This window comes from Manis javanica, chromosome 2 (genome assembly GCF_040802235.1).
Source record: "Manis javanica isolate MJ-LG chromosome 2, MJ_LKY, whole genome shotgun sequence".
Lineage (NCBI taxonomy): Eukaryota > Metazoa > Chordata > Mammalia > Pholidota > Manidae > Manis > Manis javanica.
In genome coordinates, this window is record NC_133157.1 from 182,577,659 (window position 1) to 182,597,854 (window position 20,196).

Below are 20,196 nucleotides of genomic sequence, written 5' to 3' on the forward strand. Positions count from 1 at the left end.
TGTATCTACCCTGTATGTAACCCAGCAGTTCCACTCCTAGATATGTACCCCACAGAAATGAATGCTTGTGTCATCATAAGCCATGTATAAAAGTGGTCAAAGTAGCTTTATTCGTAAGAGCCAAAAATTGGAAACAATCCAGATTTCCACTAGGGGCAGGATGGACAGAAATGGAGTGATCAAGGATGAAAGAATACAGGCAAAATGGGTGAGTGGGATTCATTGAACATCTCTGTATATTCTCATATACTTGTGTGTGTATTTGAAAGTTTTGATAATAAAAACTAAGAAATAGAAGAAGAAAAAAAAAAGGTTAGCTAGAGCTTCCATATGGCTATGGGGACCACAGAGTAAAGCTCTCCCTGCTCTGTCGCTTGGAAAGGGCCCCAGGCTATGTGCCTGCTCTCCATTCATAAACCCCCAAACAAGCTAGGTAGTCACTCTGCACAGCTTGTCCACTTGTGCATAAAGATCCCACAGTGTTGAGGAAATAGACACACATGTGCAATAGCAGAGGAAGCTGAGCCAAGGACCCATCCTGGCCCTTTATTTTCATTTATCCACCCTTGCGTTCTTTCATCTATTTATCTTTTAAATCACATGGTTCAAAGGTTGCATATGCTATACCTTGACTACATCTTGTTTATTTTTTAAAGGATAATTCAGTGAATAGTTCAAGATCCTTTTACAAAGATATAGGTGTAAGAAAACCACCAGAGATGGTGAAGTAACTTGGGTAATCAAGGCCAGCCATTACTAATCCTAGACCTGGGGGATGGATGGGAGCTGTGGCTACTGGAGCTGGGAGTGAGTGAGTCACAGAGTTCACCTCTTCGTTGGAGCAGTGAGTGACCTCTGATCGAGGGCCACAGCCAACCCGAGGCAGCCTCCCTCCCTCCCCTCCCTCCATCTCAGGTCTAGGCTCCTCGCTGGCTGGACTCAGCTAAAGCCAGAGGACAAGGGAGCCTGTTGATGACCTCTCCAGCTGTGGGTGGAGACCTGGATGGTGAAAAGTGGATTTGGAAAGGCACATGGAAGACATTCACCTGACTCTCTGGATGTTCCACTTAAGTTAGACATTTTCCTTGGTGCACATTTTCCCACTTTGCCTATCAGGATGCCATAAAGAATTTTGCTAATATAGTCTTTTTAAAATTAGATAACATGAGTCCTGAAGCCTGTAGAATCCCTTGACTCCTTCAAGGTCCTAGACTCCCTTTTGGTTGAGCAGGAACTAAATCAGCTCAGGCATCTGGGGCTTCCTCCTGGGCTTTTCTCACCTGCTGCTTCTCTGATGATGTATTTTGTTATTGTTTACATGTTAATGTTTTTGAAATCAGAATGTGATTGATAATTTAGCAGAGATTTAGTGTAAGGATCTTTTTTTTTCCTCCAAATCTTTATTTTGAAAAAAATTCAACCCTTTTAGAAAAGTTTTGTGTACAGTGAACACCTATCTTGCTTTTTTCATGAACAATTATTTGGAGTTTCTCATTTTTACAGAACAATCTCTTATTAGATAATGAACAAGTATGAAAAAGTATTTCTAAAATATACTGAATAATGATACTACAAGTGCTTGTGTAGACCACTTGATTTAAGGAATTTATTTTACCTTACTTTCAAAAGAGCCCTGTAGGTCCCTTCCTGATTGCATATTCTTTCCTCCGATCTCAGAGCGAGCCATTCTTCTAAACTGTTCATCATTCCTTTCCTCTTCTTTATAGACTTAGCATGCACATTTGTGTTACTAATTGATCTATTGTTTTATTTCCATGCTGAACTTTATACAGCCACCTTCTGAGACTTGCTTTTCCAGTTTTTTACTGGAATTTCATTACTGTATGTCAATGAAAAAATTAGTCTTGTTAAAGATGGTAAGGAAGACTATTTAAGAGGGGCTTCTACAGTGGAGGTTTTGAAGTAAGAAGGGAGAGAGATTGGGATCAACTGGCACTCTGAAGCAAACAAGTGGAGATGTATGGCCAAGGAGCAGGGTGGGCTCAGGAAACGTCACAACCGCGGGGGGGTCTTGCTAGACAGTTCAACAGAATTCTTGCTGAAGGTAGACCAGGGCGAGAAGCTACAGATGTCAGGGTGATCAGGTACCAAGGATGAGGGATTTTCAATAACCTGTCTTAGTGGTCTTGCTAAAACTGGGCGAAATGGGCCAAGAACAAGGAGGGCCTAAGGTGTTCAGTCAGAGGAGAGAGTCCTTCTTAAGTGTCTACATCTAATTGGAAAAACCTATCTGCTGCTAGTACGCAGCTGCAAGGGAATCTAGAAAATTTAGATTTTAGCTTTCTAGTCTCTGCAGAATAGGAAGACACCTCAACAGGCAGGATGGAGCACTCAGGGCAAGTCACCAAATCCCCTGCAGTCATTCTTTAGTCTGCAGCATGGCCAACACCATCCTTTTATCTGAAATCTTCCAACTACACTTGTTTATTTTCTTCTATGATTAGCATCACCTTGTCCAGTTCTCAGGAAATCCTTTTGTATACTTGGGACTGTTCAATTTATTGATTAGTTTAGGGAAGAGGGGCATCTCTACTTGTTGGGTGTTCTCTAGTTATGTCTTTTTTTTTTTAATGACTTTGAGGTGTCATTTATATACCATAAAATCAACCCATTTTAAATGTAAAATTCAATGAATGTTGGTAAATTTATAGAGATGTGCAACTTCAAAAAATAGTCAAATTACATTTCTAGTTATGCAGATCTTTAGTGTCCATCACCAGTAGTGTCCCCCCAATTTTTCCATATAGATCATGCATATTTTCTATTATACGTATTTCATGTCCTTCTTTTCAGACCAAGGAGCAGGGTGGGGCTCAGGAAACGTCATGACTGTGGGGGGTCCTGCTAGACAGCTCTTGTTTGTTTAAGAGGGGGTTACAGTTGGTTCTCCAGTGAGCATAATCACACAAAAAAAGTGTAAATGCTGTTTATTGGTTTTTCTATTTTATATAAGCAACCTTTATGAGACTTAATTATATCAATATAAATCTCTGAATGTAAGAGTATAACTGGCAGGAGCTAATTTCCTTATTTTAGCAAGTGGGGAGTTCAGGGAGATTCTCTGCTGTTAACATTTTAAGTAATCACTTAATTAACTAATCCTAACTTTTTATAGCTTATATTAAATCTCTAGGCCCAACAGTATGGATGAACCTTGAAAATATTATGCTAAGTAAAAGAAACCTGACCCAAAAAACCATATACGTATGATTCCATTTATAGGAAATGTCCAGAACAGGCATATCTCTACAAACAGAAAGTAGATTCTGTGGCTGCCAGGGGATGGAGGGAGTGGGGAGTAGGGAGTGATTGCTAAGAGTACAGTGGGTCTTTTTGGGAGAATGAAAATATTCTGGAATTAGTGGTGATGGCTGTGCAACTTTGTGAATGTATTAAAAACCCACTGAATTATACACTTCTTTAAAAGGTGGATTTTATGATCTGTGGACTAAAGCTCAATAAAAAAGTTTATGAGGGGAAAAAGACCCAGCCCAAATAACTACATCCTCCAATGAACCCTATTGTTCCTCTTGGCTGAAAGCAGTACAGTCTTCTCTCAAGTCCCCTTACTCTTGATCAGCTATCTCCTCTTGAATTCTTTCCTGTCTTCCCTGGTAGACGTCAGCAGCTGAGAACAGAGATTATGTCCTGGGGTCTTTGCAGCCTCCCAATGCTTATCCCATGTTACACAGCTGTGTAACCTGTGATATTCATGAAAAAAACCTGGGCTTTAAGAGTAAAGTTGTACATTAGCGAGTTACAAAAAAACCCCTCTTCTTTCTGAAAGTACTTTAATAAAAAGTTCTGAACAGTTGCTATATCCATTGAAAAAAATGTATATTAGAACTTCTATCTCTTTTAGGAGAATAACATTAGTACCTTATTGTTTGTTCTTCCCCAAGCTTTCCAATTCACATGGAACCCCATAGTAGGGATTGGAACCTGGATTTTCTGTTTGCCTCCATAGGGGTTGAGGGCCTTGTATTTTGTTCTCAGTAGCTCATACTATTGCTATGAATTTATCTGAAAATAGTTCTCCTCTAGACCTACTGTTGATAATATTCCCCAGAGACTCTTTTCATGAACTCTAGTACCAGAAATGTGACCAGAATTTAGACATAGGAATTGCTTATGACTTGGCAAGTAAGATGTGGGAACATAAATAAGGTAGTTATTTAGCTAGCCACAAGTTTTATGGGAAGGAAACGAATCTAAGAAATAGATGGGAAAATAGAATTAGAAATAGGTTATTAAACAAAGGCATTGCAGGGATCTCCTTTATATGCTTATTCTATTTCGATGATTAGTTGGCTATCATAAGATGTTTTCTGATTATGCCTTTTGTGACCTGTGGTATAGCTTCTCTCAGGATCCTTCTCAGATTAGGACTGCAGGAATTAAGGCAGGAATTTAATATAGGAGACAGTGTAATGTCAATGTGCATTGACTTCAGGTTGGTGGAGCTGCTGTGCCTAGAATAAGCAAAGGGTACTCCTTTTACTCACCAGTACGCTACTGATTGTGAAAATCCCTGTGTTCTTATGAGAACCGTTTTCTCATTTGCCTGTTACATAATTAAAAGGAAAGATTTTGAATTCCTCAGACTAACCCTTGTTTTTACCATGGTGCACTACACATTATTTCAGAAGAATTGGCATGCTCTAGAAAACAGAGGGGCTATTACAGCCTGCTTTATCTTACCCGCTCTGTGTTTTTATCTGACTTATACTTTGCTTCTACCTAAGCCATTTACCATGCTTGTGCTATATTCAGTCTGTGCAGTGTGATTGGTATAATCATTTATACAAATAGAATTTTGAAAATTTCTTTGTCTCAAATTAACATTTTTTTATATTGCTAACATCTCACTATGAATGGTAATAGGATACTTTATGATTTTTGTTTTATTTGTACCTTTTAAGTTTTTCTGAGGTTTATTTTCTAGGATGAAGATATCAATGTAAAGTTTTTTATGATTATGTAAGATTTAGAGAATTTTGTTTTCTTACAGAATAGGACATTCAGTTATTAAGATTATTTTCTAGTTATATTCACATTTTCTATTTTTTGAGTACAGCATTGGGTTTGTCTGCTTGTTTGTCTCTTAAGATCTGTGAGGTAAAGAATATCATATAATGGGCTGGCTTCTATAAAATTAATTTTTTTCCCATTATAAAATATGCTTGTAAAGAATTTGGAAACCATTGAAGTAGACAAGGAAGAAAACACTAATAAACTCATGACTGAGTTCAAGTTCCAGAAACTGCTATAAATACTAGTAGGCTTTGCATGTCATCAGTGTGCATTGATGTCCAATTCTTTTTAGGGAGGCTCTGTGATTCTCCCAGTGCTCTGGCCTCTGCTGCTGCGTTTGGTCTGACTCCTTCACGGCTTGGTGGCCTGCTGGTGATGAGGACAGACCTGGGTTAGACTCCTTGGGTAGAATTGTTCATCCATCCTTACTGGCCAGGAAGCCTCGGGCGAGTTACTTGCCTTCTCTTAGTCCTCTTTTTCTTCTCCTCCTATGGGATAATAATAGTACTTACCTCTTAGGGTTGTTATAAGGATTAAATGAATTAACACAGAGCTCAGTTCACTGAGGGAAAAAGCACACTTAGAAATGGAGGAAGCAGACACTGAACATTCCGCTGTGGTCACTTTCCCTTTGCATTTAAGGAGTTAAAGTCTCTTGGCCTTGATTTTTGCTTGTAAAATGCAGTCAACTTTATTTTCCCCACTGACCCTGCGAGAATACAACGAAGCATACATGAAATTACCTTGTAGACACCTTTTCTGTCACAAGAGTTAATTTAGCATTAAAATTATAAGATAAACTATAAAATATGTATCCTGGAAGAAATCATGGTCTTTTAAGCACTTACTAACAATAATCTTCCTCTGAAGCTCTCTTAACCATAATTTTTTTTCTTTTTTTGAGAATCAAATTTTTCCTCCTTTAATAAAAGTCCTCGCAATCATTATGAATTTATTGCATTAAATCTATAGACCAATTTGAGAAACCTCCCTTTTTTTTAAGATGGTAAAATGGTCTTTGTTAATATATTGTATTTCTGTCCTAAAGTGTACTTTTAGCCTGTCCTTCTGTTTGTAAATTGCCTACTTAAAATAGTCACTCATCTTGGAAGCTAGGGATGCAGAGGAGATGGTTCTAGCACTGGCATGTTTTCCTTTGAAGAAATCTATAGGAAGTGACAGCCCCCGTTGGCTCATGGTCAGTATTCATAGCTGAAATAGAAGCAGCATAGTGTAGTAGAAAGAGCTAAAGATTTGAGATTGTAACAGCAGGATTGGTCAGCAGCCTTCTGATGCAAATGTGCTCTCAGCAAATTCTAACCTCTGGCCCTAACTTCCTAATCTGTTCACTGGGAAGATAATACCTACTTCAGCATTAGGAAGACTAAATGAGATAATCTGAAATCCTTTGGAAACTGTCAAGCCCGGTACAGATACTTTACTGCATGGGATTTTGTACTCTTAGCTAGTGACACATTCCTTTAGAAACCCAGTTATACTATACTTTTAATCAGAATCTCCTAAGGATATGGTAACATGATCTTTTCAATAAATGTTCTTTAGTAGCTTCCGTGATACAGGCATTGTTTCTGGATGAGCACTGTTCAATAGAAATATGCCAGCACATAGATAATTTAAAATTTTCTAATAGCATATTAAAAATGGCAGGATCAACAGATGAGATTAATTTTAATAATTTATCTTATTTACTTCAGTATATCTAAAATATTATTTCAGCATGTAATAAGTATAAAAATGACTAGTGAGATTTTTTTTTTTTTGGTACTAGGTCCTCAAAATCTGGAGTGTATTTTAATCTTACAGCACATCTCAGTTCAGACTGACCACATTTCAGGTGCTCAGTGCCTGCAGGTGACTAGTGGCTACTGTCTTGGGCATCTGTCCCCTTGTCAGTGTTGGGGTATTAGTAGTGAACAAGAGAGAAAAAGTCCTTTCCCTCAGGAAGGTTCCTCTGGCAGGGAAGCCAGACAGTATACCACAAATAGAAATAAGATAATAGTGGTATGTGCTATAAAGAAATAAAACAGCAAAGTGGGACTGACTGGGAGGCTACATTAGCTAGAATATGCAGGAAAGGTCTCTTAGCGGTGTTGATAACTGACCTGGATGATTAAAAGGCAGAGCTAGTCACATGAAGATAGGAATGACATCGCCTCTACTTGGTGGAAACTGTAAATGCAGGGCCCTAAGATAGGATGATCTTGTGTTTAGTGAACCCAGTGGTATGCCTGGATTATAGTGAGCAAGAAAGTTTGGGATGAGATTAGAGAGGTAGGCCTGCTCTAGAATAAAGAGTCAGAAAGGACATGATAGGAAATTGAGATTTTACTTTAAATGAAATGGAAGCCACTGGAGGGTTATAATAAGGGCATGAGACACTTGTGAGTTTATAAGACACAAGTTAGACCTAATTCATTACATATATAATTCAGTGGACCAGAAGACCAAGGTTTTGCTTTTTTTAAAAAAAATATCTGTGACAATATCTGTTTCCCAATTTTGAAATAAATTTATGTGTAAATCAGTCTCTTAAGACATTTATGTGATTTAGAGGGAATATCTTTGCAGCGCTTTACATCCACTACCTATCATCTTCTCAAATTTCAAAAAAGCTCTGGTGGGTTATGTTGTATAAAGTTCTCACTTATAGTTAGTTTTTAAATAGAATGCCTTTGAGGAGAGACTAAAAAAATCTTCAAACAGTGGATCCACTACTGATTTCTTTTTTTAACCTTTTGGCAGACATGTGCATTGCTATAGCGATTTCTCTTCTCATGATCCTCATTTGTGCAATGGCTACTTACGGAGCATATAAGGTAAGCAACTTTGAGCTAAGATGCTGGGCCTTTCCCTCACCCCTCACACATGTAATCTGTGTAGCTGTGTGTAAGAAGTGATTATTCTTAGTTTTCCTATAAAACTCTTGGGCAGTTTAGGTCTCTTGTTAATATTACATGGAAAGCCAGTTTCACAGTCTAGAATGTTCTCTGGGGCTTGTTTATTGACTATTCTGTTTGGCTTACCAGTTGCCATCATGACCTAGTTTAATAAATTTCTATTCCTCTGTTTCCCTTCAGATTAAGAAAAGATTTCTCTGAATGAAAAAAATATATAATGTTTTATAATTTTGAGCACATTAACATCCTGTTTTCTTTTGTGTTTAGCAACATGCTGCCTGGATCATTCCATTCTTCTGTTACCAGATCTTTGATTTTGCCCTGAACACCTTGGTTGCGGTCACTGTGCTTGTTTATCCAAACTCCATTCAGGAGTACATACGACAGCTGGTATGTGGCTGCCCCAACTGCTTCCTTCCTCAGGGAAACCTAGTTAAGTTAGAGGTATAGAGATGTAGACATGCACATATTAATTTCTGGGCTTTTAAGTTACATCTGAGTTACTGTTCAGAGATTTTTGAATGTTAGCTTGAAGAGAAGATTTTTGGTTTCTTTAAATGCTTGGAAAACAACCTCCTGAGATAGCTAAGTTGGTGGTTGTGATGGTGGTATTGATGTACCTACATAAATTAGAATAAGTTAGTTACCAATTGTCTTATTTTTGTAAAATGCAGTTTGCTCAGTTCTCAGCAAAGGATAGCTTTTTTGCCTCTGCCATTGTATGGGAAAAGGGGAACTTGACTATATACTGGTTCCCAAACTTACTTGCCCATAGAACCCAGTTCTTCCTCAGGCATCTTTTTGGAAGTAGTTTTCTGTGAAATTTACTTTGTGACATATGAGTGAATATTGGTGGCTGGGTAGTAAGAAGGTTGTGGAGGGTGTGAGGTTAAAATACTTCTGTGCCTTTACAGTCTTCTGTGCCTTTACAGTCTTTAACCTTTGTTTTTTTTAATTGTGAATGTGTGTTAAAATTTAATTTCTTCAAAATCTTAGTGTTTTAAATGGAGAGAATGTTCACTCTTTGGAGGTTTTAATAGTGGCTTTTGAGCATGGGGGAAGGAGCAGGGTTTTTCTGGGATAGGAAATAAGAGGCTGGGGATCTGATGTGATGGTGGAGGCCAAGAAGGTCAGTGGATAAGAGAGGAGAAGAAGGGAGGGAGGGGGAGGAAATGTGGCAACAGAAATCTGTGTTCTTGGCAGTTTTTTGGCCAGATCATGTAACTAGTACTCAGCAGACTTAGTTTGAAAAGCCCAGTGTTCTGCAGCTGAAAAGTATTAGGTTATCATTGTTGTGGCTGTCATTCCTGTTAGTAATAGCATCTCTTTGTTTTAGAGGACAGGTCTGTGTTTTGGTAAAGTAATGTCATGAAGTTTTTGTGTACTTCTCATGTGCTGACTTTATGTATTATCTCTATGGTTCAGCTGAATGTTTCTGCATGAGGAGATTTGTAGATGATGAGCAGATTGTACAATTACATCTGTCTTTAGGGACTTGTGTTTTTACTCTGAAATGATGATCTGGTGCTGGATTCCTAAAATCAGCCTCAGAAATGTGGAGGAGACATGATCTCAGCGCAGCCCATCATGTGAGGGGCTGGGAAAGGGTGATGTTAAGTGAGGAGACGCTGAGACAAACCACGTGGCAGCATCGTGACTGAATAGCCAGCATATTGTGAGCTACAGCCCATGCGTAGAACAGATTTACAGGGAGCAGGGGGCCTAAGCCCACTCAGAATACTACCAGACTTGTTCAGTGAGTCCATACTCATTGATTTTAGAGCCACCAGTGATGAAATCATATTGTGATGCTGACAGTAGTCATAATATCATTAAAAAAATCACCATCCAGTTTCATTTGTAATTACAAACCAAATAAATGAACATCTTCATGTTCTACCTAAAGATCAATCTGAGCTGAGAGAGTGAGGCCTACAGATTATCACGATGCCTCAGGGACAGTAATGAAAGAGGAAGCTCAGGCCCGCTGACTTTAAGTTGACGCAGAATGAGTCTGGAGGGACGTTATCTAAGAAGCCTGTCAGCACACATGCACTCTGATGCCTGTTCTGTGTATGTGGAGACTTGTAAAGTACAGCTGAAATGAGATGTACATGGGTTTCTATAGGTCTCAACTAGACATAGAATCCACATTCACTTTTCTGGGGGAAGGAGGGTAAAGATCTTTGTGGGAAGGGTCATATACTTCCATCACCCCCATTTTTTTAGACCTGTAGAGTTGGATTTCATGTTGTTCTTATGAACAATACCAAGCTTTATTTTTACCTCTTAAGATCATTACTACAAGAAACCCTGGCTCCAAGTGAAGGGACCAGTTTCATGAGCTGATCACAAAGACTGACTTAGATTTTATTTCTTAGGTACTTTGCTCAAAGGGAAAGGAGATGCTGAAAACCACTGGGTGGTGTTCATGCTGGAGAGGAGGAGCTGAGCACATGAGTTTTCTCTATGTTCTTCCTTAACTTTTGTACCTATGTGTTAGCTCTCAGAATATCCCTGATGTGGAATGCAAACTCACCGTATGGGAAGGTGAAGCAGGGATCAAAGTGGCATAGCACCCTGGGCTGCCTTCCATGCGCGCTACTCAGGCCAGTTCAATAGAAGGCATCAGAGGCGCTGGGCGGGCCTTCCACGGGGAGTCCTGTCACTCCCACCAACCATGGTAGCAGAACTTGATCTTCCCAAAAAGGGTGCCTTTGACCTGGTCATTAATATGGTCAGATGGTAGGACTTGATATTTTTTGTAATGCTATGAGTACCTACGAGTATGAAAGACTCTGCTCTTTGAGGAGAGGTAGCATCAGCAAAAAATGCTCTATGTAAAGAAGACACTATTTTATTTATTTATAAATGAATAAATAACATTGTGGTTACTACATCCACCCATATTATCAAGTCTTCCCTATACCCACTGAAGTCACTGTCCATCAATGTAGTAAGATGCCACAGAGTCACTACTTGAAGAAGATGCTATATTAATAGGTTTCTCCCCTTGCCCTTAACAAGCCCTTTACAATGGTCCAGATTTTGCAGAAATATAAAAATCAGAGGTGTATAAAGACTACTGACTTCTTTTTGTTTAGTTGGAGGGCAAAGTTACGTTTTCTGGTCTCACTCGTGAATCTTCCTCTGAATTTTTTTTCTTTTCAAGCATTATGGCCTGAATTATGAACAGACTAGCCTCTCCTCATACCTTTTATGGTTTTTTCAATAGTAGAGCTAGGCTGGAAATTTTGTAGTGGTCTTAAATAATAACTATCTGCTTTAGCTAATTGCTTTCTGATAAGCACATTTGATTAATGCTTAAGGAATACAATCTGAGCGATTAATTATTTGCTAATGAGGCATTTTTCTTTTGCAGCCTCCTAATTTTCCCTACAGAGATGATATCATGGCAGTGAATCCTACTTGTTTGGTCCTTATCATCCTCCTGTTTATCAGCATTATCTTGACTTTTAAGGTAAACATGAAGATTTTACTTATGGCCTAAATACTATTAAATGTATTCATGAATGCTAAGGAAGTAAGCCAGCTGGGTCAGTTTGTTATGTTGTTTTAGATTTCAGAACCGCTTTTGATTTTCTCACAGTTCTGTTCCTTCTTTTATCTATGTGGGAGATAAACACTAACCAAACTTCCACAGGCCAAACAAGGGTTCTTCCAAAATCTATTTGGATGGGACCAAATGAATATAATGTTTTATATTATGTAATATGTATTATATACTGCTACATCTATTAGAATGCCTATGTACACATTAGTATTTTTTTTAAAAAATGTAATGCATTCTGAACATCGTTCTCTAAGTCTGTCATATGAATTTATCATTATTTGGTAACTTATTTTTGAATATTGAGACAGTTTCTGCTTTTTCTTATCAACATTGCTACAATGAATATATTTCAGTTCATCTTTCATTAAGTATGGGAAATTTTGTAGTGGCTTTTGATAGGTTGTCAAATTGATCTCTCCCAAAGTGGCCTGAGCTCTCCTCAGCAGTTGACTGCTGGATATTCTCCATCCTGCCAGACTTGAAAACAAAAGCATCCTTCATTTGTGTGTGTGTGTATGTGCTACAAATCAATAGGAAATTCTCTAATCATTATTAGACTTTAAACTTTTAATTCTTAATATCTTTTGCTGTCTTTATTTTGACATAAAAAGACTTAGTTCTTTGAAAATCAAGCCTCAGTAAGCTTAAGGAAGCTGCCCTTGGGAGAAAAGTCATTTTAAAGAGATAATATGCTGAAGAGGAGTAGGAAGGTAATGATTAATTGAAAATCATTTGGGTCTACATTTTTTCCCATAAAACACACCCTGAATATTTGGATACTGCATATGTGTTTTAGTGGTCAGGATTTGGGCGAATTTTATACATGGAGGTTGAGGCTTACTGCCTCTACAGCTCTCCCTCCCCCACCCCAACTTTCTGATTGCTTAGTCAGCCCCAAATAGTGTCCCTTGCCACCCCAGACCCACCCAGGCTGCAGGTAGAGTTGGCAGTGGCCCTTGGCAAAGGGCCACAAACTCAGATGCACTTGTTGCAGTTTGTCTTTGAGGAGCAGACTCTGCTTGCTTTGGGTCCCTCTCCCATGCTTCCAAATATGTGTGTTTATTCCAGATTTTATCATTTTAACCTGTAGGAAGGTTCATCTAACCAAGCAAACTCTCTGCCACTAATTACCAAAAGTTCAGAACTTTCCAGGACTCTTCAAAAAGGCATTTTAACTTTGTAGGCAATCTTGTTTGTATTGGGCATGCTTACTCGAGGTTGTGAGTGGGAGGGCCCAGACTGCCTCCCACACTGGCTGTGCTATTTCATGTTCCCACCAGCACCATGTGACGGTTCCCATTTCTCCATATCTTTAAACTTCTTTTAATCAGAGATTTTAAAGCTAGAAAGGGATTTTGAAGTCATTTAATTCCAGTCTAGTTACAGAAAACTGGAATGAAAGCTCAAAAGTTCATGGTTTAGACCTCTCCCATGAGCTCATACATTATTTCTAGCATGGCTTTATTCTGGACATTAATTTTAACTATCTTTGGATATCTCATTATGAAAATGAAAGTGTTCAGTGAATTTTATGGACCATGGAGCAAATTTATGTTCTACGAGCCTTTTTAAAAAAACTGACTAGGGTAATAAAATCATATATAATCATGTGAAATAAAAATCCTGAAGACGCAGAGTTAAAATGTGACAAGAAATGTGTTAATAAATTGACTGTTCTGTGCCTTTCAGGACAGTAAGTGCTTGTGGCAATTGTTCCTTACAAATATCTTTTTTTGGAAATTCTCCTACTGTCAGCCTGCCTCTTCCCTCCCAACCTTCTGGGGTGGGGTGATAGAATAAGGCTACAGTAGCACCCTTTGCCAGGAAGTTGCTGTACTCCACATTTGTAATTTTAAAGTCTTTTCGGTTCAGTAGACTTAATGTGTACATTTATAATTATTTAAATAAATTTTTTGTGTTACAGCTTTATATATAGGGGTATTTTAAATTGTGTGAAGTTTGAAAGTTAAAGATCTCTAGTAATCACTACTTACTTACAGGGTTACTTGATTAGCTGTGTTTGGAATTGCTACCGATACATCAATGGCAGAAACTCCTCTGATGTCCTGGTTTATGTTACCAGCAATGACACTACGGTAGGTATGATGTGATTTAACATGGAGATCTCTGTGCAGCTCCTATATGATGGCTTCCAAATGTTTTTAGTGTTTAATACAATTACACATACTCACAAGCTGTTTAGTCATCAAAGGATTTATGGTTGAATGAAATGTTTTGTTTTCCTTACAGGATATTAAAATCTAGATGGCTCAACTTCTGGTTTATTTTTTTAAATGTTGCAGATGTATCATATATGTACATTCTCCAATATTTATGCATCTTAAACCTAAATTATTAAACCATGGCGAATAATTCTAGATACCAATTTTGTGTAGTATGATACACTATCTCACTTGACATGTGAAATTAAACTTAGAAATGTGATTTATTTGTAGAGAAATAAGAATGGCAAAGGTTACCATGTCTTTAAAATTTGCCCTGAGTGTGAAAACCTTAGTAAAAGAATTCAGATAATTTCTGTTCTACTAGTTGTTCATACTTAAAAAATTTTAAACCTATCAAATACAATTTAAAAAAATGTCTTTGCTGGAAGAGCCCTCAAAATCATTTGTAATTTATGTAAATGATATTAAACTGCCTGGTTCATGATTAAAGTATAAGTCCTCTACCTATTAACTTCCCTGTGTCTCCATCACCTTTGTATTCAGCACAGTGCCTGACACAGGGCTCGGTACAAGTACCATTCAAGGAATGGTTAAGGGAAAGGGTGGCAATGGATGGCGTGAACATGCAGGCTGGGCCCACATGGATGGGGTTGGGGGTGAAGAATGGACAAGAAAGATGAAAGACTGTAAATGGCATGTCAGGTCTAAACTAGAACAAAGTTTTATATTTTGTTTTGTCTTCTAACATGGTGACTTGCTCACTCTGTGACCTTACTGAAATAATGTAATCTGTCCCTGACTTTACTTCCGTTTATAAAACAGGAATAAAGAAAATAATGTCATACTTTATATTAAACATATATGTACAAGCTAGTACTCCTGAGAAACTAGGAGAGTTTCTGAGAGAAAGCACGTTATACATGAATAGTTTTCCTGAGTGCTCACCGAACATTTGTCGAGTTGAGTATGCATGAACAGTGGCTTGAGAAGAGGCTGTGCCATGACCAGATGCACAAAACCCAACATAGTCATATGCTGAAGAGGCCCTGTGGCAGGGGTGGAGAGGGGGGGTCTGTGGAATCCTGTGCACTGATCACAGTAAACATATGTTTTACTCAACTTTTTAAAGAATTCTTCTTGGGTCAGTAAGTCTTTTTAAAGAAATAACTCTTATTTTATTACTGCAATTTTGATAAAATTACTGGCTTACAGAATTTTTTCCTTCTGAGTTTCTGGGTATTTCATTATCTGTAAGTTTCTTTTTTTCCTGCTTTTTCTTAAAAAGGAAATCTTTGAGTATATCTATTGTCCTGCTGAACTAATTAAAAATCTAAACGAAGTTTTGAGATTTTTGAGCTTGAGGAGGCTACACAGTTGTTAAATAAGATACTATCAACCTAATCCTAGATATTATGATGTGTAGGACTTACAAAAGTCCCCATCTTTGAAAAGTATCTCAAAGCAAATAATGTGCATATTGCATTTTCTTTTTTTATTACTTTTGGTGTCTTTTTTTTTGTTCAGTGGTTTCTTAAGGGTTATATGTATTTTTAGTAGAAGCAAGGTGGTGGAAGGGCTTGAAAGGAAATGTGTGGCTATTCCTCAAATCAAAGGATATTCTGAAATTTGTAAAAATTGGGGTGCCTAGAGAATGTAAGAACCATGAGTAAGTCCCTAAAATGCATCCAAGTAGCTTTTTTTGAGGAAGGCTTTATTTTTCCCCCTTTAAAGATTCAAAATTAGGTATGGAATAGCTAAGTTTTATTTAGGCTAAGGTTAACTAAAATAGCTGTCATTCCCAGCTCTTTTAATAAGAGGCCTCTTCTCAGGAAGGCTTCCAGCTTGGCAGTAGTTTGTAGTAACCAGGATTCAGGATGGGGATGGTGGACTAGTGCCGGTGGTAACTGTTTCCTGGTGTGTTGACATAGGTGCTGGGGAAGTGCTTGGTGAATTATCTTCTCAGTTATTCTGTATCAAGTTGCCTCTTTTATAAGATGGGGGAAATGAGTTGCTGATAATGTTTCTACTTCCTCAGTGTTCCCAATGAACCTTGTTTTTTTTTTCTCTATTTTTAAAGAATGGTATTCCTGGGAAAGGGAGATATATCATTTCTCATAACTTGGTCGCATTGATAGCCCACTCCAAAATACCTGGTGATAGATCACCGCCTGAAGTCTCAGCTTTCTGGCACTACTTTTTTTTTTTTTTTTTTTTTTTTTTTTTGAGAGGGCATCTCTCATATTTATTGATCAAATGGTTGTTAACAACAATAAAATTCAGTATAGGGGGGTCAATGCTCAATGTACAATCATTAATCCATCTCAAGCCTAACTCTCGTCAGTCTCCAATCTTCCGAAGCATAACGAACAAGTTCTTACATGGTGAACGAATTCCTACAGAGTGAATAAATTCTTACATGGTGAACAGTACAAGGGCATTCATCACAGAAACTTTCGGTTTTGATCATGCAATATGACCTATAAACCATCAGGTCAAATATGAATATTCATTTGATTTTTGTACTTGATTTATATGTTGATCCCCCATTTCTCCTATTATTATTATTATTTTTATTTTTAATAAAATGCTGAAGTGGTAGGTAGATGCAAGATAAAGGTAGAAAACATAGTTTAGTGCTGTAAGAAGGCAAATATAGATGATCAGATGATCAGGTGTGTGCCTATGGACTAAGTATTAATCCAGGCTAGACAAGGGCAGCAAGACATCCACGGATGCAGAAGATTTCTCTCAAAGCAGTGGGGGTGAGGTTCTGAGCCTCACCTCTGTTGATCCCCAAATTCTCACCTGATGGCCCCCCTGCGACTGTGCCTGTCTTAGGTTGTTCCTCCCTTGAGGATCTTACCCGTCTCTGGCTAACCAGTCATCTTCCGGGGCCATACAGGGAAATGTAAAGTTGGTAAGTGAGAGAGAAGCCATATTGTTTGCAAAGGTTAGCTTTTTACTTCTTTGCAGATTTATGCCCTGTGGCTTCTATGCCCAGCACTTGTCTCGAGGTATCTTTACCACCTGGAGGAATTATGATACTCGGTAAATTCGATATGAGGCACGAATTCTATTTAAGGTTTGTAATTAGGAAGGAAGAAGAAAAGCTATAGATGTAGCATATGAAGGAAACTTGGGAGGATTGATTATTTCTTTGACATATCTTCTTGTATAGTACCTTAAGTATGTATAGGTTTTAAACTACTAACTAATTTGCACACACATATTAACATAATAGGAATACGGTGACATAAACAAAGCAAATCTATAATTACCAGCCATCTCCAGTGAAGCCAAGAAAACCATTTAGGCACCCTAGGCATTTGTGAAAATTTATCTATGATACGATGGATATTGTCCAACTGTACTTGAACCATCAGACAAATTAAAGCAGCCCATTTCTGGGATCTGTTCACATCCCATATGTTCTTTTAACCATAGATAGTCTATAGTCATGAGATTTTGGGGTGCTACAACTTGCACCCCTCCCAACTCCTGGTTGAGTTCCAACAGTACAGATCCAGTCAAATTCGTTGTCTCACTGTATGCACATGCCAGCCTAGACATCTCCCTCCTCCTTCTTATGGCAAGTCCAGGAGACGGTGGGCTGGATGCAGCCACAACCGCAGCATCGTCCGGATCCCTGTGGAGGCTTTTTGATGATCATCCCCCGGCACGAGTCCTCCAGATCTGGCACTACTTTTAAAGATTTTTTTAAAAAAGATAATGCTACTGTGCCTGCTTTTTTAGACTCCTTTTATACCTAAAATAATTTTTTAATATGAGATACCCAGTAAATGCTCAGATTTCCAATTGTCTCATAAATGTCATAATTTTCTAGCAGTTTATTTGAAACAGGATCTGTGGGTCCTGTATTTTAAGTTTCTCTGATTTTTGGAAAGATACTAGTTTGTTCCACAGACTGGGTGTTTTGGATTGCATACCTGTAATGTTGTCCTCTGTATTTCCAGTAAATCTGTAGTTGGATCTGAATTTTCCCATACTCATATTCCTATATTGTCTTTTTTGTAATTGTTGCAAGATTATTTCATAGATGGTAATTTGTTCTTCCATCAGGAGGCAGATAGTGGGTGTCTGGTTGATTCTCTTTTGGTGTGTCAGCAACCATCGATACCTAATGCCTAGATTAATTGATTCATTAGGTTAATATGACATCCCATCCCATCACTTCTTTTTAATTTATTAGCCAGAATATTTCTGTAAAGAGAAACTTTCCCTCATGTGCTGTTTGCTTACCCTGCTACTTTGTGCTATGGGTACTTGGCTTTGTTCTCTCATACCGGTTTTCAATATGAGTTGGTCCTGCATTCTAAATACTGACCAGTGAAGTATTGTTAAGTAATAAATGAACTCGCAGAAGGAGGCCTATCATGAGGAGAGCTGGCGATGTCCAGTTGAAAAGTACAACTATCTTGATCAATTTTATCAATAAGCCTAAATAAAATTTACCTTTTATTCAGTATCTATTTTGAAACTTTCAAAGGGAAAAGTAATTGATTCTAGTTTCATACTGTTGTATGAAACAATAGAAGTAAAAGCTTTCTCTAAAAAGCTATTGTATTATAGTTAATATTCTTATTAATACTCAAATTGTGTTGCTTTAGCCAGTTGGAGCCTCTCCAAGTTGGTGCCCAAGTCCTTTGAGGCAACCCTGGTAGTCTTTGAGAGCTTCTTTGCTATCTGGTTGACAAAAAGTCCATCCCAGAGCTGAATCAGCCATTTCTCTAAGGAATGATGGAGACATAACCTGGTATTTCTAGAGTTGAAGAACATATATATATATATATACATATATATATTTTTTTTTAATTAAAAAATTGATATATAATATTGTATTGTTTTCAGGCATGCAACATAGTGATTGAACAATTAAATGTATTTTCAGCAGGGCCCTGCATGTTTAAAGATTGTTTTGACTAGAAGTAAAGGAGTCCTTTGCTGACAGATAGTAACTGTGGTAGTGGGGGTGAGGATTTAATAATGCAGGTAACTGTCGAACCACTGTGTTGTATACTTGAAACCAGTATAAGATTATTTATCAATGATACTCCAATTAAAAAAAAAAGTATAGGAGTTAATGTTAGCATTCTAACTTAAAAAAGGAAAAAGCTGGAGGCTCAGTCTGAGACCCTAAATGTGGGTTGGAATGATCTAGTTCTGTCATTTTATCTGGTCTCCAGCTATATTAAGATCCTCAGAGTATGTAACAATACATGTTTCTTTTTTGTCCATGTCTGTATTGGGAATCCACACTGACATAAAATCGTATCCAAACATTAGGCCAGATGGCTTTTCTTTCTGGCTGAATAACTCAGGGTGACCCCTATGGAAAGATCCTGGGGATTTTCTTGGTAGAAAATAGGTGGGCTTTTTTTCATTCTCTAAAATGAATGAAATGTTTTCCCAAGTACTATACCTAGAGGAAGGGTAGCTAAAAGTTACTAGATATTGGAGATAATTCCCTGGGTTAATCTCTTCAGATTCACAACCAAACCAAAGACCTTTGAAAGAAATACTTAAGAGGGGTCACAAATTCTCTTAGTTCCTAATGCCTTAGGGTCTTGGCATTTTTTCCATGTCACCCTTAGGTCAAAAGAAATACGAACTGTTCGTTACATTAAGTAGTCAGATCCAGACAACTTAAGTGTAGAAATTAGTGTAGTATCTGTCAGGTGTTGCTGTGTTTTCCTTGAAAAATAGACAACCCCCAATTGCCTCTCTGCATCCGTGCAGCATGTTGCTGGGGGTGGGGTACAAAAAGGAGACCTTACTTTAATATCTCAATTTTAGGTATCTTTTTTCCCATATACTTTAATAGTTGGTGTGATCTCTGTATTTTTTTTTCCTTTTAATTTTGAAAGACCAAGGAGAGGTTAATACAGACTTTGTTAAAACCTATTTAAGCAGACAGAGCAGCTAGAAGGCTATTGCCATAGTCAAGGTTACTATGATGATGCTGTTGAAGGTCTGACCTAGGGCAGTGGAAGAGGGAAGGAGGAACGTGGGAAGGATTTGAGAGAACAGTAGGGGGAAAGAGGTAGAAACGTATGTTGATAACAAGAGGATATGGAGTAAGGAGGTTCTCTCTTACATGGACTGTAACTTAAAACATAAAATCACCAGAAGGGCAGGACAAGACCTTGAAGTTCTGTGGCCCAGCCACCTTTAGATACTCTCATCCCTTCAGCTGTTCCCACAGATGTCACCCAGATGAGGGCTGAATAATCCCGGTGACATTCCGCTCTTCTCTGCATCTACTACACCTCTCCACTCCGTAGCTTTTGTAGTGCACGTTTCTGCACACACATGGATGTAGTGGTTGCCATCTGTCAGGCTCTGTGTTTGGTGCTTTGTTTACATATACAGACTCAGTTAATCTCACAAGAGTCCTGAAGGTAGGTTCTGTTGATCCTTGTGCACAAAAGAAGTTGAGGCATCA

At 38.0% G+C, this 20,196-nt stretch overlaps 1 protein-coding gene across 1 annotated transcript in view; it reads left to right on the forward strand.

Moving 5' to 3' along the window:
- The window catches only part of LAPTM4B (lysosomal protein transmembrane 4 beta), a 58,269-nt gene that overhangs the window by 24,879 nt on the left and 13,194 nt on the right, over positions 1-20,196 (forward strand). Inside the window, exons 3-6 of the mRNA XM_017669446.3 lie at positions 7,819-7,892; positions 8,241-8,363; positions 11,356-11,454; positions 13,548-13,643. Coding sequence (XP_017524935.1) covers positions 7,819-7,892; positions 8,241-8,363; positions 11,356-11,454; positions 13,548-13,643 — 392 coding nt within the window. The remainder of the gene's footprint in view (positions 1-7,818; positions 7,893-8,240; positions 8,364-11,355; positions 11,455-13,547; positions 13,644-20,196) is intronic.